The sequence below is a fragment of the Scatophagus argus genome, chromosome 1, assembly GCF_020382885.2.
Source record: "Scatophagus argus isolate fScaArg1 chromosome 1, fScaArg1.pri, whole genome shotgun sequence".
Lineage (NCBI taxonomy): Eukaryota > Metazoa > Chordata > Actinopteri > Scatophagidae > Scatophagus > Scatophagus argus.
This window is the reverse complement of record NC_058493.1, coordinates 28387330-28403370: the sequence shown is the minus strand read 5'-3', so window position 1 is coordinate 28403370 and position 16041 is coordinate 28387330. Positions and strand designations below refer to the sequence as shown.

The window sequence follows — 16041 nt, the reverse complement described above, 5'->3', positions numbered from 1 at the left end:
TCTTATAAACTGCCGAACATCATATGCGTAATTTATGGCACAATTCAAACGGAAACAAGAACTTTTTTAGTCTCCTATTGGCCCACGATGGTGCACCGGAAGCGGAAGGACTGCGCCTTCCTGTCGAGTCTCTCAGTTGTTCTCGCGAGATTAACAATTACCGAGATTACAGAGTAACAGGGTCAGCCTGTGAGGCCAAAAGCCGGTGATGAATGAAGCTACAAAACCTTACGAAGCACAGACACAGGGCCCACGTTTAACAATAATAATGGAATCCATTTAAAGTGTGCGCTGTTAGTCTCACTAAGTCATTAAGTTTGCCATCGGCCAACGTGTTTTGTACAAATAAAAGTTGATTAAAAACACATAAGAAATTCTGTTTGGGAAAAGAAATCCAGAGTAGTAACAGGAGCTCTGATTGGTCGACTGTAAAAAGTCTACGGACCGAATCACTGCAGTCCGCAGCAGAAACTAGAGCCGTTTGTTTCAGTGCTGTCGGCATCTCACAGGAAGTTAGCTTCAGCGGAGTCCCTGTCCCTGATCCCCAGAGGGACAAATCTCAAACGTGGACAAACAAAACTCCAACGATCCCGTACAAGTAAGTGAAAATACTTGTTTTTGGTATTTAAACCTCCACGTTAACGTTGTTGAATCCCTGCGTCAGGAAAAATGTGCTTATTTTACTGAGATCAAGAAACCCTCAGAAAGTGACCAGTCTGTCATTTCTGACGTGTTTTCACCTGACGTGGTCACCAAACTGTCTCAAAGTGAAGACCAAAACGAACTGAGACCTGAACGCGAGACCACATCCGGTCAAACTTGAATCTGATTAAAACCAGCGCACAGTCGATCGTCTGCACACACACATCCGGTCTGAGTGGGGCTTCAGTGTTGTGTGTGTGTGTGTGTGTGTGCGCAGACGATGTCAAACAGTGTAAAACTTAAGCCGATCTGAGAGTGACGTGTGACGTCACCACGTGAGCCACTTTCTACTTTGGTGGTTTGAGTGCAAAATTAAAGAACATTTGATTAATTCAAGTTAATTTAGCAAATTAAATAATTGTGATTTTAAAACCATGATGTGTGTGTGTGTGTGTGTGTGTGTTACAGATGCAGAGTCGTGAGATCGTGTTCGTGCTGTACAGGTGAGTTAGACACAGTTGCTCCATTACGGAGTTTGTCCACCAGAGGGCGCCGTCCCCCCCAGCGCACAAATAATGACATAAAAGTTAACAAAAATATTCCTTTACAGAACCAATACTGCCGATATCACACGATTATTTACTCTCTTCAATGTCAACCTGACTAATTAGCCAAACGTTCTCTCCTGTAAGCCGCGTTGTTTCTGTCCACATCGTCTGTGGATTTGGGATCGGGACGTGAACCAGGAGGACCGGAGGAACACGGAACCCCGTGACTCGAGTCTGCGCTGCAGCGTGCTCTTACGCACGCAGTTTTTCCGACGTTTGGGTAACCATTTATGATGTGACTGACCGGCATTTCTAAACAAACCTGACGCGCTTTACTTGTTAACGGTGTTACGCTATTTGCGTAACTCGTTTGCGTGAGCGAGGTGACGCGGAACCCGGTGTTACGGCCGTCGGCTGCTGACACGTCACAGCCCTCATCTTCATCAGCGGGTCCGCTGCACCAACACAAACTCCAACTTTATTCCTCCTGTTTTGTTCTCCTGTTAAATCACACCACAAACGAGGATGGTGCGCGAGAGTCCGTTTAGCCAATCGGTAAAGAGATAGTATCAAGTGTCACCTCAGATCAATAAGCCGTAATGAGGACGTTAGAGAAGGAAGTCAGTCGATGGACTTTTACGGTCACGTGGACGTAACCGATGCGGAGCCAATGAGCGGCTCAGGGTCTCTCTGCAGTGTTTTTGTTCCCGTTCTTAGCGCGCATGCGTGTAGACACAACTTTAATCCCGCGTTGGGTCAAACCAGAGCCGATTTTAAATCTTTGATGATGCGTCTGATTTGCGTAAGAGATGATTCACGTTCCGTTTAATGTACCGCGCAGCGAGTGTCTGCAGCGTAAACACGTGCAGAAGAAGCTCAGGGTTCAACTCCTTACGTCACTTACTTTAACTCGGTTTCCCGCGAGTTGAGCAGCAGACTTTAAATGAAGGCACCCAAACAAGCTCATCGTTCATATTCAGTATTTTATTTATTGAAACTAAAAAATAAGAACAAGCAGGTGATGACGTGACTCGAGCGAACAGAAGTACAGATAAAAATAATGCATCTGAAAAGGTCACTTTTATTTTTATTATAAAACACCAAAGATGATTTTAATGAAAGCCCTCGCACACGCACACACACACACACACACACACACACACACACACACACACACACATCCTGGTTTAAGCTACACCACTGCGATCAACAGACGAGCACACCTGCCGTCTGTCAGGGGTAATTAGTGTTGACAAACCAAAGCCTGTTCGTCCTCAGAGGTCGTGATGGGCCCCACGCGTGGACATCAACACGTCAGCACACACACACACACACACACACCCCCAAAGGACAGGAAACACCAATATGTTTTCAAATTGAGACGTCTGTACACGGTGTCACCGACCGACACGCTGCAGGAAGTTGATTAAGGTAACGCCATCGTTACGTCCCTCCTTATTCTAATTTAAACATCCGGGAAACCTGATTATTGATCTTAGAGTCAATTTAGGACTGATGCAAAAAAGAAAAACGCAGAAGCTTCAGTGGAAGTTTCCTCTTTGAGAATCGATGAAGTGCAGCTTCAGTCAGGAGGGGAAATTAAAGTTTACGCAGACAAACCAACAAGCAAACGCTTCATCAGCTTTTTGGTCCAAACTCGCGTCCTGCTCAGCTTCAACCACCAGTTTACGTTCCAGTCCAACGCCAAGCTGCTCCGAGACGTTTCGGACTCGCCGTTACTCCGCTCGCCCGATCGAAACGTCGCGAGGCTCAGCTCTAACGCCGCGAAGCTGCAGAATGCCGCGTGTGGCAGGAAGCTGAACACCTCAGGGCCTGAACGTCCACGCTGCATTTTGCAGCCCACGTGGAGACTTGTGGGTAATCTGTTGGTGACTCACTCATCCTCCCTGTTTTCTGCTGCACGGAGGGAAACAAAGTCAATTCGGATTCGGAGGAGGGACGGGAAAAGGAAGCAAAGGAAGGCCAGCGAGGAGACCTGAGGACGTCTCGCAGTGCGACGCTCGCTAAGATGAGGTGAAGACAGGAAAGTGGACAGGAAGTGGGGTCTGAAAGCGTCTCTCTCTCTCTCTTCTTTTTGTTCGCACACGGATCGGGACTCGGCTCATCTCGTCACTGCCGAACCTCCACGTAGTTGGCCGGGAAAAGGCCGTAGGCGCCTCTGCACACGCCTCGCCACCAGCCCTCGTCGATCATCTCGATGTTGGTGATGATGTCGTCCGGGTCGAAGGAGATCTCGTCATCGCCGGCTGAAACGGGACAAGACAGACTGGTGACGAAGGAGTCTTGGATATTCGTACAATCTGTCAGCGACTCAGCGGAAAACTAATGGGCCATAAAACTGTGACCATCAGTCCTCCGTTTCAGTCACTGAACAGCAACAAACCCTGAAGTGAAACGTCTGAACGGACACTGAATTTCACTGACAATCTTCTGATTTTTTCCTCCTGCTTTCGTCTTTTTAACTCAGTTTTTTTTGTGTATAGTTTAAAAAAAACAAAACCAGTCAACAACAAACTCAGTGTTTCCAGCACCTTTTTGTTTCATGTGAATATAAACTGTGTTGGCTGGTAACCAGCAGACCACATGAATAACTGATGAGGAAGCTAAGCGCTGATGAGTTAACAGCATGAAGATCCTCCAGACGCAGTCCTGTGTATCCGTTTACTCACTGATCTGAGAGCAGCTGTCTGAACACACTCTGACTCGCTGTGTGGCCGCCCTCCACAGCACAGATATAACATACAAATAGCTCAGCTGAACACAACACAGCATGAAGACACTTTGGTTTGACGCTTGTGCTTCTGGTTGCGGATGAAAACTGTGGTGTTAGAAATGCTGGCGTTCAGCCTCACCTGCTTGGTAGTCATACAGGGCCACCGCCGTCACCCCGAGGTCCTCGCTGTACTCGTACTGCTGTCCGTCTGCAGGAGAACAAGGCTTTGTTAGAGGCCGAACAGGAAGTCGCTCATCTGACAGGCTCAGGTTTTAGTGTCATGTATTTTACTGCTTAGTGTAATCATCCTGTCAGTGATGTTCAGTTTTACGTGATGATGAAGTACATCAAGTTAAAACCGTGTCAGTCTGACTGGACCGTCATGCAATAAGTCGGCCCTTTAGGAAGGCCGTCATGTTCAGCGTGTGACGTGTTAGTTCAACATTTTAGTGACGCTGCTGAGTTGCACTTCGTTCTAAGAGCTTGACTTTTCACAGCTTTGGTTTGGAAACACGAGGCACAGCTGATCTCAGGTCAGTGTGCAGCTGAAATGGTTCGTCTCACCTCCGCCTGCAGTGCTGTCGGGGGTCTCGTAGAGGTCCAGCTCCTCCTGCTGGCCGTACTGGTTCGGTGGCGCCGTCTCATACAGATGCTCGCCGTTCTCCTCAGCAGCTGCGTCAGAGGACACTTCCTCCGTGTCCTAAGGAGGCAAACAGGATCAGTGAGTGCTGCTACACGTAGTACAATTACTGTCAGTCATGTGTTCATGTGTTCAGGTGCTGTTCTGCTTTTTCTCTGTTCTGAGTTGCAGGTGGCAGCCGATGATTGGATGAGAGACGAGCCGAGCGCCGCCTGTCGTGCTGAAGCTTAATCTTCTGTGTACGTGTTGTATTTTCTGAACTGGCAGAGCAGGTATCTGCACCTTTTCTCCTGTCTTACGTTGGATCAGTCAGTTAGTGTTAAAGCTCATGCTGGGTCACACTCGCCCCGATGCCGTTTTTTCCTACCACTGATTAGAAAATAAATCTGTTCTGCTTGGACTGCACTCACGGTGGTGCTGGTCTTCCTTTGGAGTGGGAACCAGAGGAGTCATCTTTCTGCTGTGGTCATGCTGAGCGTAACACATCATAAACAGCTTCAGTTTATTACCGACTCGCATGCAAAAAACCCGCCGTGACTCACCTGGTACGACGCGGCGGCAGCTGGCTGGACCGGAGGGGTGGGGCTGGGGCTCGCAGGGGGGACAGGAGACGGGGCCTTGGGCGTCTCTTCGATTTTACGGCGCGCCTCCTCTTGCTCCTGCTTCTCCTTGGCCTGTCGGCGGGCTCGCTCCTCCTCCGCCCTCTTCTTGTCCTCCTCCTCCTTCTGCTTGGCGATGTTCTCGAAGCGGGCCTTGATGCTGCCCGTGCTGCTGCCAGCTGAGGAGGGCAAAAGTGATGCGGTGAGTTTCACGTGCTGCCTCAAAGCTGTGAGCGAAACGCAGCTGAGGATGCTGAATGCTCACCGGCCTCCACAGGTCTGGTCTTCTGGTAAGAGGGCTTCGGCTTCTCCACATCTTCAAAGGTCCCTGCGCTCTGTCAACCACACAGACGTGAGATGTACCACGGAGCTCTCCACACATAAGCGGGCGCACAAAAACACTCCTTACCTTATCCATGCGGTCATTTTGGACACCAAATTTCCCTCCAAATCCCTTTGAATAATCTGATGAGCAACGGGAGAAAAGCAAAGGTCAGTTTCTGTTTTACATGAATGACTCAACCACAGTCAGCATCATCAGAACTTGTTTTCCAGAGGCGACCTTAAAAAAATGTAGGAAACTTTCCTTTGGCACACTGTTGGAGACAGAGGAGAAATCGTTTCTGTTCTGCTAAAGTTCAGATGAAGCGGACTGAGGCTGGTTTCACAGGAACCGATAAACCGAACTGAAAAGAGCTGCTGGGGGACAAGCGAGCTCATGCAAACCCGTCGACAGGAGGATCAAAACAAAGCGACAGCAGACAGAGTCGTAACATGAGGCAGAGGGTTCGGGCTCGGTCTCTGTGGTCGCACGACGTCATGCACAAAGTGGATGCAGAAGCAAACGAAACAGCATCGTGGCAGTGGGGGATATGCAGTCAGGGATGAATACTGCTGAAGACGTGTGACTACATGCACACACCCTCATATCATGTAGGAATGTATGGGCCATGCCACAGGAGACGCCTGCACTTCCACATTAACGTTTCTGCTTCTGCTGGAGGGCATTTGAACATTAAGCCGCAGGCTGACTGACAGGACGTGGGCCTAACCGAAGGCTGCGTGAGGCACAATCGTCTCCACGTGAATAAAACAACAACAAAAGAAGACAAAGGAGGCTGTGAACAGAAAGTCAACACACCTGAGCAGCACAGACCCAACACTGACAAGTGAACCGAGGAGGAACATTAACTTTGTAAACAGTGACAGCCTCACTGCACGGTGAGACCACAACTACAAGAACAAGTGATTCAGCTCATGCTGAAGGGTCAGCTCACCAAGTGTAGCTTCCTCGCCACTTTGACATCATGAGCGACTAACCACAAGCTGCACTTCTTGTTCTTCTTCTACTGTGTTTATGGGTGGACCAAAAACCACCACCTACTGTACTGGAGTGTGTACGTGTTATCGGCGGGCTGAGACAGAACACGAGCCTATGAAACAACACGTCACCACATAATCATGACGATCACATCGCCTGGTTCTCGCACACCCACAGCTCTACTGAAACTCAAATCTTTCTGAAGTTTCTCCTGTGTTTTGTACGTTCAGCCAAAGCCAAAAATGAACATTTACGATCCCTGATAACTCGGCTTCAACACTCACACACTGAATATCAGAACTTTTCAAAGATCAAGAATGAACTCTGAACCTCACAACTGTTAGGCCTGTAACTTAAACATTTTCTATATTGTGACACAGACAAAATTCCTTTCTCTCCGCAGGGCAGGATGCCAACCTGAGGTACATGACAAAAAAGGTTTTCTGTAATTTGGGTGAGCTGAGTCAACAGATGAGCTCGTCTGCACTGTTCATGTTAATCGGCTGGTGCTGCAGAGGTGGAGGTGGGAGGAGGGGGTGTAACAGTGAAGGGTTATCTGACAGAAGGCGTCTGTCAGGTAAAGAAGGTGTGTCTGCCGCTTAAAAGAAAAGAGCCGTTACTGAGGATGAGGAGGATGGCGTGAAGGATGGAGATTCAAGCTGGGAAGAAGCTCTTTTTTCTGGGGTAAGAATCAGGAGGGGGGTGGGGAGTGGGAAACGGGAGGTGGGGTAGGCTGTTGTGCTCAGGGAGGGGGGGGGTAATCTGTGCCTTTCTGGGACTCGTGCTTGGCCAGGCTCTCCTTGTGCTCATAGCCCAGGGCACACTGGTCCTGCTTGTCCACCTCTACCCCATACTGCCCTCCAAACCCACGCTTATAGTCTGCAACACAACACACACACACACACACACACACACAGATAAACACGGACACACAGTACACACACACACACACACATATAAATGGACAAACACACAGAGACAATGATACACAGTGCAGGGTTTTCAGGACTCAGAAACACACATCAGTTTGTTAGTGGCTGCTCTGACATTCACTTCTGGCTGCACTTACGAAGACAGCAACGTTTTCTTATTTTTGTTTAACTGGTTTGTTTACTTCCATTCTTGATATCCCAAACTTAATTAAAAACGCAGAACGCCGTTATGTCCGCTGGGACGTATCCCGGAATCATTAAGATCACAGAAGAACACTGTACATTTTTTGCTCGTGTTGGGTCGAAAGGCTGTCATGACTAAATGGGCAGGAGATGAACCTGATTATTGGTATCAGTCTTTGGTATCAGACTGTATTTCTTTGGAAAAACTAAGATTTGGCATTAAGGGTCAGAAAGCTGTTTTGTGACCACTGCTGAGGATGTATTGTGGATTTGCTACATATTTCATATAATCTGTATATGCACTGTGCTGGGCTGTTAGAATTTTGAAAATGTTCAATAAAAAGAATGTTTAAAAAACAAAAAAAACGCAGAACGCCATTGAAGACTTTGTTGGCTTGATTTCTGTCGCAGCTGTGGTTAAAACCTGAATGTGAGTTTCGGTTTCTCTCCTCTCGCCTCCTCCCTGGGATGACACTGACTGCAGGAGAACGAATGCGGACAGAAGAGTTTGTGATGCTGGGAAGCCTGCAAAGTAACTTATTTCCTCAGACGACGAGCACCGGCGAAAGCCCCGAAATGAAAATCGAAATCTGAGCTGCGGTTTCACTTCCTCTTTCTGAGCTGATTTTTACCCGCAGATTGAGGAAGCTGTCAAACGTCTAACGACCACATCCAAAGCCACATAAAAACCACATCAGAGCTGCAGTGCAGGGCTGAGGAGGAAGATGGTTTTACAGTAAAAACACACACACACACACACACACACACACTGCGTGAACAAACAGTGAAACAACAACAAGACAAACAGTTTGTGAAAACATTCGTTAAAAACGCTCACATTCCTTTTGTGTGAGGAACTCAGTGAAATTCTTACCCGTCATTTACAATACAGAAGAAATCTCGTATTTACACTAGAGGACAACAACTGGACTATGGGATGAAGACACCTCATCAGAAAAACCACTGACTGTGTCCCCACACAGTGAATTCAGTGGACGGGTCCTGCTCAAACATCCTGTGCGTCTCCTGAAACCAACAGAAATCAGAACCAGTACCTTTCTGGGACTCGTGGAGCTGCAGTTTCTCCTGGTGGTCCCATCCCAGCGCAGATTTATCCTGTCTGTCCGTCTGCACGCCAAACTTTCCCCCGAAGCCCTTCACATAGTCTGCAGAAAGACACCGAGAGGGACAGACCTTAACACCTGAACGTGTTTCTGAGTCTCGAGTTCGTCCTCTGGTTGGACAATCTGACGTCAGGCTGATGAACTCATCGCTGACCGTGCGTCACTGTTATACATTGTGATGGTAATTCAGTAATTTGCACATCATGGACAAACTTCACAGCAACATCGCTAGCAATCGTCTAATACATGAAACTGATATTAATTAGCTCCCACAGTATCTCTGCTAACAGACAAATCATCACACAGCCTCGCTAACTTCACGTCTGCCTTCTGCACCGGCTGCTCTGTTATCGGAGCATGTGACCCAGTTATCAGCACTTATGCAAACTCAGCCTGATGCATTGTGGGAAATTCTTGAGGTCAGAATCTTATCTAGAAACTGCAGTTGGCCAATCAGGCAGTAAAATCCGCATAGGTGTGTCAGACAAGAAGCTGCAGGTAAAGCAGACAAGACGGGACACACACGAAGGTGTGAAAGGATCAAAACAAACTGCGAGGAAACGCGTTGATGACGTGGAAACAAATTTATGACAAGCTGATGGTTAGCAGGCTGATTCAGGACGCGCTGAATAAACAGCCCGTATGAACAGTAAAAAGCGTCCTGACTGTGGATGAAACCCTTACTGGTCTCAGGATAAACCACAGCAAAACTCATACAGCATCAACCAAAGTTATCAGGCACAGCAGACAGCGTGGGCTTGTTTCTCTTTCTGCCTGGTGGCCACTCGCAGTATCGTCCTGTTCTGGATTTTAATCACGGTGCTGAGTGAACCCTGAACGCCATCAAATGCTATGAATCCTTAAAGTGACCGCTGGACGTTTTCAGCACACTGACGATACTGTGATAACACTGACAATCGCCCTCATGTTGGTCTCTAAAACCTTTTCATGACAACCAGGTCAACCGCTCGATATCACTACACGTAAAACACTGTGAGAAAAGAAATGTGATGACATCAGCGGACAGTTTTGTCACAATCGCATTTTGGTTATAAGGGGACGCGACCGAGACGTGTGAGAACAAACTGCTCGGCGGCTGCTGTGACGATGACACCAACCTTTCTGGGACTCGTGCCTCTCCGTTTTGCCCTGGTACTCAAAGCCCACAGCGCTCTTGTCCACCTTGTCGGTCTCAACACCAAACTTGCCGCCGAAGCCCTTGGCATAATCTGCCGATGGCCAGAGCACAGGAGAGAAAAATCCAAAGTTAAGGCAGGAAGACGTGGAGGAAAGTTAACTCAAGACACAAGGAATAATTCTTCTCTCCATGCAACTACACTGTAGAGATAAAATGAGATCTGAGTTTAGTGTAAATCAGTAGTATTCTGGATTTTGTGTATTTTAGACACTTCTGTCTTTCAGTGTAAATCTTACAGGAAGACATAAACTAAGAGCCCATTAAATCACCATAAAGCATTCTGAAAAGTGAACAGGAAGAAAAAAGTGATGCCCTCACAAAAAAGGGCACATTTTAAAGGAAAAATTCAAATATCCCACTCCTCCAGTAAACCAGTCAGTTCAGGCCCAAACCACAGACCAGACGCACTGCTAAGTCTGGGCCAATCAGAGGAGGAGGAGGGAGACAGCATTTCAGAGGGAACAGTCACCCACACCACAAAGACCTGCAAGTTCTTCAAGTCCTCTGAGATGTGCTGTGTGTATCATACAAATGTGTCATTTGACACAATCACACATCACATCACACGTCCAACTGAGAGATAAAATAAGAATAAAGCTGTTGTTTGCAACCTAATATAAGCAGGCAGCAGCTGAGGAATGAAGGAAGAGGAAAGAAATAACATGATTTGTCAGGACCTGCATGGAGCTGCACTCAGTCAGGACAGGTTTTGTGTGTGTGTGTGTGTGTGTGTGTGTGCCCGTTAGCCATATTTTCTCCATCTCTCTGCAGGTTACTGGGAATGGCGCATGGCACGAGATCTCGACAAACCTTTCTGGGACTCGTGTTTCTCGGTTTTGCCCTGGTAATCGAAGCCCACGGCGCTCTGGTCGACACGGTCTGCCTGCACTCCGTATCGCCCCCCAAACCCAGTGGTGTAGTCTACACAGCAAAGCAGGGGGAGGGTGCAAGGGTCAAAGGTCAGGGTGAAGCAGCATGGTAGCAGCAGTCACACAGCAGCCCAATTCCAACTTCCCCATTAACGTTCACTGGCAGTAGATCCAGAACACACAGACATGTTCACTGTTGTCAGCGTCACATTATGCTGTTCTCAAATGCAGCTCCTTTAAGGAGAGAACCACAGAATGGTGACACTACAGAGGAACCCTTGGAATTGGGCAAACATTCAGCACTTCTGTGCGGACTCCTCAGGAGGGACATGAACGCAACACAAAGGTGATGGCAATATGTGAAGCCTCAAAATACTAACAGCTGAGAAGCGCCAGACTGAGTGTTCATGCTGAACACAGCGCAGTGTGTCAGCTCTGTTCCAGCACACCAGACCCCACATGTCACCGTCACTCGGAGGTTCACTGATAATGTTTAGTTCTTCATCTTATAAACTATGTAAAAGCCATAGATCCAATTACATCCCGGGGAGCTAAACAGGTTCTACACTGTTAGCTCAGCATGAGTGATGACTTTAATTTTAGCTTAATCCAGTGTGCTGAAGTACAGAGCAAGAAACATAAATGAGTAAAGTAAAACATAAAAGCGCCATAATGCTGCGCCATGATGTGTAATATTCAAAGAAAACACAAAGAGAACAGCAGGTTAACAGCAGTCTGCACCTGCTGTGGGATCCTGCTGAGCTCAGCAGCCAAATGCTCATCAAACCTGACGGTGAATTTAGAAATGTGTCACTGTTCCATTACTGGGTTTTACTGAGAGAAGTCGGCTGAACCAAACTACAGGTGATCTCAGGCTGAAGTAGAAAAAAGACAAAAAAAGGACAATAATTTGTAACTTCACCTTTCTGAGAAGCGTGTTTCTCTGTCTTCCCAGCATACTCAAAGCCAACAGCCGACTGGAATGAGAGAGGAAGAAGAAACACACTCATTCTACTGACGACATACTTCTATCACAGTCATAAAACACTGAACGCTTCCTGGACTTCTCACAGTCCTGGTATGTGATATCTGTTTGAAATCAAGATGCTGTTAGTGCTGGTAAGCGGTGGACAGCCACAGGAAGTACCTGGTCAACGCGATCAGCTTGCACACCAAACTTCCCTCCAAAGCCTTTGGAAGTATCCGTCTGGGAACAGTGCTTGGACAACTTGCTCTGGTAGTCATGACCCACAGCAGACTGTCAAGACACACCAAAAGAAGACAAGTTCAGGACAAAAACAACACAGTGAGGAAGCATCAGAGGAGATGAGGGCTCACGAAAAGAGCAGCACAGCTGGAAACACAGCCAGCAGTTTGGACTGCTGACATCTGAGTCATCACAGTGTGGTGTAAACAGTGCTCGGTCATCACATTCATGCTGCAGTGACCACACAGCCCAGAGACAGAAAGGTGTGAACGGACGGAGCCGCTTGCCAGGAAAGATTATCGAGTGTGAAACGGCCTCAACTGACTCAGGCTGTTCGGAGTAGAGAACCTGCTGCAGGGGCTCAAAGGACTCTGAGCTCGTTCAGATTTCTTCAGATTCCCTCTCTGAGATGGAAATGAAAAATGAAAAAAGTTGCAAAATGGTCGATATTTTAATAAGACAAGCCCAGATCCAGTGAGCAGGTTTATATTTAGCTTCAACCGCAGGAACGGCCACAACTACAGCAAAACTGGTTTCACCCCTCAAAGAGAATCGGTGTAAAAAAATCAATAAAAATACAACCAGCAGTATAAGACTCAGTGAGCTGAAGAAGAGCCAGTGCACTGTAGAACAGCTGTGCACAGGCAAGAGAAGGTACATTAGGTGGTGATGATGAACGTCACTGATCCAGAGATCGAGTTCAACCATGAGAGCTGCAGCCTGATATAGCAGGAACCACAGATAAATGTTTGACCTTATGTCTGTTATGAATCTGATGATGAAGATAATAATAATAATAATAAAGACAATGGACATAAAAACACCAATGGAAAATTAATGGAAACTTGATAATAACAGTAAAAATAAGAGCAAGGTGCATACAAAGACAGAGAGCCATAATTAATGGAAAATAAGATGCAGCATGAAACCCTCCTGATAATGACACTAAAAACAAGCTAAAATGAGGACTGAGGATCTTGAACACACAAGACAAAACTTATTCCAGCTCTCAGTTTCTACAGTGTACACAGGTAAGCTTGTATACATAAAGTCTACAGTATCTGCAGACATCTTCAAGGATGTCAGCCTCTTTCTTCAAATGCACGTTTGAAACACAACAAGTATCAGAGGAACAAGCTCACCTTGTCCATGCGGTCCTGCTGCACTCCAAACTTTCCTCCATATCCGTGCGAGGCTTTGGGCATGGTCTCCATCTCCTTCTGCTTCAAGCTGGTGTGCTCCGTCGACACCGTCTCACGCAGCTGGTGGATACTATGCCAAGAAAGAGACACAGTTAGGAGACACGTTTTCCACTCTGCATGTAATAGCACAGGAAAAATGATTCCTTCTCCCTCACTCGATGTGCTCCTGATGCCCTGAGCCCAACACCGTCTTGGCCCCCCAGCGCTGCTCCTTCTCCGATAGGTCATTCTAGAGACAAAAAAAAGACAGAAATGGCAAAGAGGGGAGTGAAGGATGGTGCAGGACTTTGTAAGAGGCATAAGGAGAACTAAAGGTTGAACGGAGGGAGGAAGAAGTGTGTGTAGGTACCTCAAAGTCTGGGTCAGTCTCCCAGTCGTCACCTTCGTCATTTACAGCCACATTGACTGTCTGTCCTGCTGCTGCCTTCCACATGTTCAGTGCAACACACACTGAAAAACAAGAACATTTAACTTGAGAGAATACATACTTTAGAACAGAGAGATCACACTCATGCAAGAACAAGCACTGCTGATTTAATTCTTAAACTTAAGGCTGCAACCATCCACCAGTGTTGATGAGTCTGCCAGTTATTTTCTTCAAAATGTCAGGAAAGTGAAAAAGTTCCATGACAATTTCTGACAACATTCCTTGTTATGTCCAAACCCCAAATATAATTAATTAACATAACATAAGAGAAAAGCAGAAAATGCACACACATGAAGATGAACAAAGGAAGGTTTGACTTTAATTCATTTTTAAGAGAAATCAAAGAAAGCAGTAAGGCCAATATGGACATGAGAAATGATTACAGTAGCAAGTAATGCAATAAAAAAAATCTGAATTATACCTGATAAATTATTTTAGATTAAGATGCTGAAATTCTCACAGCTCATATCTGCCAAGTCCTGCTATGACCAAACTGAATGACTCTAACCTACAGTGAAAGAGATGCTGCAGAACCAAGTGATGTTTTTGTGCTGGTCTGGCGGGTTCTGTGTGATCCGGCATCTAACTGGAACAAAAGCGTTCTGTACTAATCCTGATTCCTGACTCAGCACAATGCGGGCAAACAGCATCTGTGTTCAATCAGCATGAGACGTGGCTCCATTCACCTCAGGAGAAGGAACTGAACGCGTCCTCAGACCAGGAAGCAGCCTGCCAAGTCCCAACTCTAAGTGTGTTAGTTACATGACAAGGCTGTCTCCCACCTCAAAACCACACCCATCTGCTGGTCACATCCAAATCGCAAAATTTTTTTGTCTTTCTGAGGAGGAAAGGTGCAATCAGGTGTGAGAGCGCGGTGTAAATAAAATCTAGAAAACTGGGAGCGGCTAGCAGATCCAAGTGACCCTGTGCATTAGCGTTATTTCCGTAATGGGACACAAAGTTAACGACAATGTCGGTGAGTTTGCTTAAAAGTAGGTCAGGCCACATATTTAAAGACTGCCCTGTCCAACGACGTAATTGTAAGTATGGTTTCTCCATAAAAAAGGCAGTTAATTGAACGGTTTAGCGGTTCCGTTCTGCACACCAACTCATTAAGAACCCTGACACAATTTTCTGCGTAACGTCTTTCAGCTTGTCATCAACAGACAGGCTTTCGAGAGAGGACAAACACCTCGTTAATGGTTACGTCCATACACGGGAATTTAACGTTGATTGATCAGCAGCCGTACAAGGTGTCTAGATTAGATCAAAAATCGGAGTGGAGGTGGCCGTGTGTCTGCCTGGCTGTGGTATTTCCTGTGCCAGTTTTCCAGTGTGCTAACTGGCTAAAGCTAACCTGCCTTCTGGAATGATTAACTGCCTCAGCGCGAGCTCGGTGGGGTTTTCACGGGTAGACATTTTTAATGTCACTCACTGAAGTGTTAATACTCACCGTCAACGACAAAGGTAGCTCGGACCAGAGTCTAAACTCGATTTTGGAAACCCCCCTGGCGGATGTAGCCCCTTCGTACCTCAAGCTCTGATGGAGAAGCAGTTGACTGGGATCTGTGTGCGGCTCTTCCGGCTCTCCCAGTATCCCACTCTCCGCCAGTGCTGACGTCAGCAATGGGCGGGAACATAAAAAATGTGTAATTTAATTTAAATTTAGTCCTTAACTCATAATTATTCCTTGATACATTAATATATTTTCTGATAAATTAATAACTGAAATTATGCCACAAAAAAGATCCAATACAACCATGAATCTTTCAATCAATCAATTTTCTTTGGCGGTTAGCTTTTTTCTTTTTTTATTTACATAAAGCTACAGGCTAACAAAATGGTTAGCAAGGTTTTAGAAATATTAAGCATCATTTCATTGGCTTCCATTTTTTTTCTGGTCAAATATGGAAAAGAATATTAGGGACATAGATGTGAATAAAAACTAACTTCATCACTACAAATTAACTAATAAAATTTGGATATATTGTGTTGTATATGTTTTTGTAGTATTAATTTAGTCAATTTGTTTTTTGACTGTTCTGGATTTTTAAAAAGAATATTGAACAAAAAATACTTTATAAAAATGCAGTTTCTTCATTTGTTCTTGAACATTTTATTCTTTGTATAGGTTCAACTGGATGCTTGTCTGTAGGTAAATTTCACGTTAGTTCAGCTGACCTGCTGTGCTAATAGTAAAAGACTATTTGCTCTAGCATTTAACTGGTTTTAATTTATTTGCAGTACAGAACATCTCAATGTTCCTTGTACTTTGGTACTAAAGTACAATGTTCCTTGTACTTTAGTTTCAAATCAAATCATTTTCATCAGAAACTTACAGTAAATTATTCAAAATTACCATAATATTAAGCTTTACTGATATTTCAAACAAAAAGCGGCCACTCATCAAAGCAA

At 46.0% G+C, this 16041-nt stretch overlaps 1 protein-coding gene and 1 long non-coding RNA gene across 9 annotated transcripts; one reads left to right on the top strand and one right to left on the bottom strand.

The window, feature by feature from the left end:
- Positions 1-245: 245 nt before the first annotated feature.
- LOC124063635 lies at positions 246-7949 on the top strand. Of its 2 annotated transcripts, none has more exons than XR_006844130.1 (4): positions 246-598; positions 1111-1145; positions 4501-4645; positions 4730-7949. It is a non-coding gene; the product is annotated as an uncharacterized LOC124063635 (long non-coding RNA). The 2 variants fall into 2 exon arrangements; XR_006844129.1 differs by having other exon boundaries at positions 248-598; positions 4736-7949.
- On the bottom strand, positions 2157-15252 carry LOC124063604 (src substrate protein p85-like). Of its 7 annotated transcripts, none has more exons than XM_046397428.1 (16): positions 15159-15252; positions 13549-13649; positions 13355-13428; positions 13140-13269; positions 11938-12048; positions 11713-11767; positions 10732-10842; positions 9842-9952; positions 8655-8765; positions 7253-7363; positions 5573-5628; positions 5429-5498; positions 5107-5342; positions 4489-4624; positions 4064-4132; positions 2157-3457 (listed from the first exon to the last, which is right to left on the bottom strand). In XM_046397428.1, the coding sequence occupies exons 2-16, from the start codon at positions 13630-13632 to the stop codon at positions 3321-3323; spliced, it is 1602 nt and encodes a 533-aa protein (XP_046253384.1). In that variant the 5' UTR covers positions 13633-13649; positions 15159-15252; the 3' UTR covers positions 2157-3320. The 7 variants fall into 7 exon arrangements, with proteins under 7 accessions (XP_046253384.1, XP_046253375.1, XP_046253393.1 ...); XM_046397419.1 differs by having other exon boundaries at positions 15080-15233; XM_046397437.1 differs by lacking the exon at positions 7253-7363 and having other exon boundaries at positions 15080-15233.
- Between the last annotated feature and the right edge of the window lie 789 nt (positions 15253-16041).

Coding starts and splice junctions, on each gene's coding strand:
- LOC124063604 (XM_046397428.1), bottom strand. CDS start 13,632: ATGTGGAAGGCAGCAGCAGGACAGACAGTCAATGTGGCTGTAAATGAC. Junction 8,766..9,841: donor GAGGCACGAGTCCCAGAAAG/GTTGGTGTCATC, acceptor GTCTTTCTGCAG/ACTATGTGAAGGGCTTCGGG. Junction 3,458..4,063: donor CCTGTATGACTACCAAGCAG/GTGAGGCTGAAC, acceptor GTCCCGTTTCAG/CCGGCGATGACGAGATCTCC.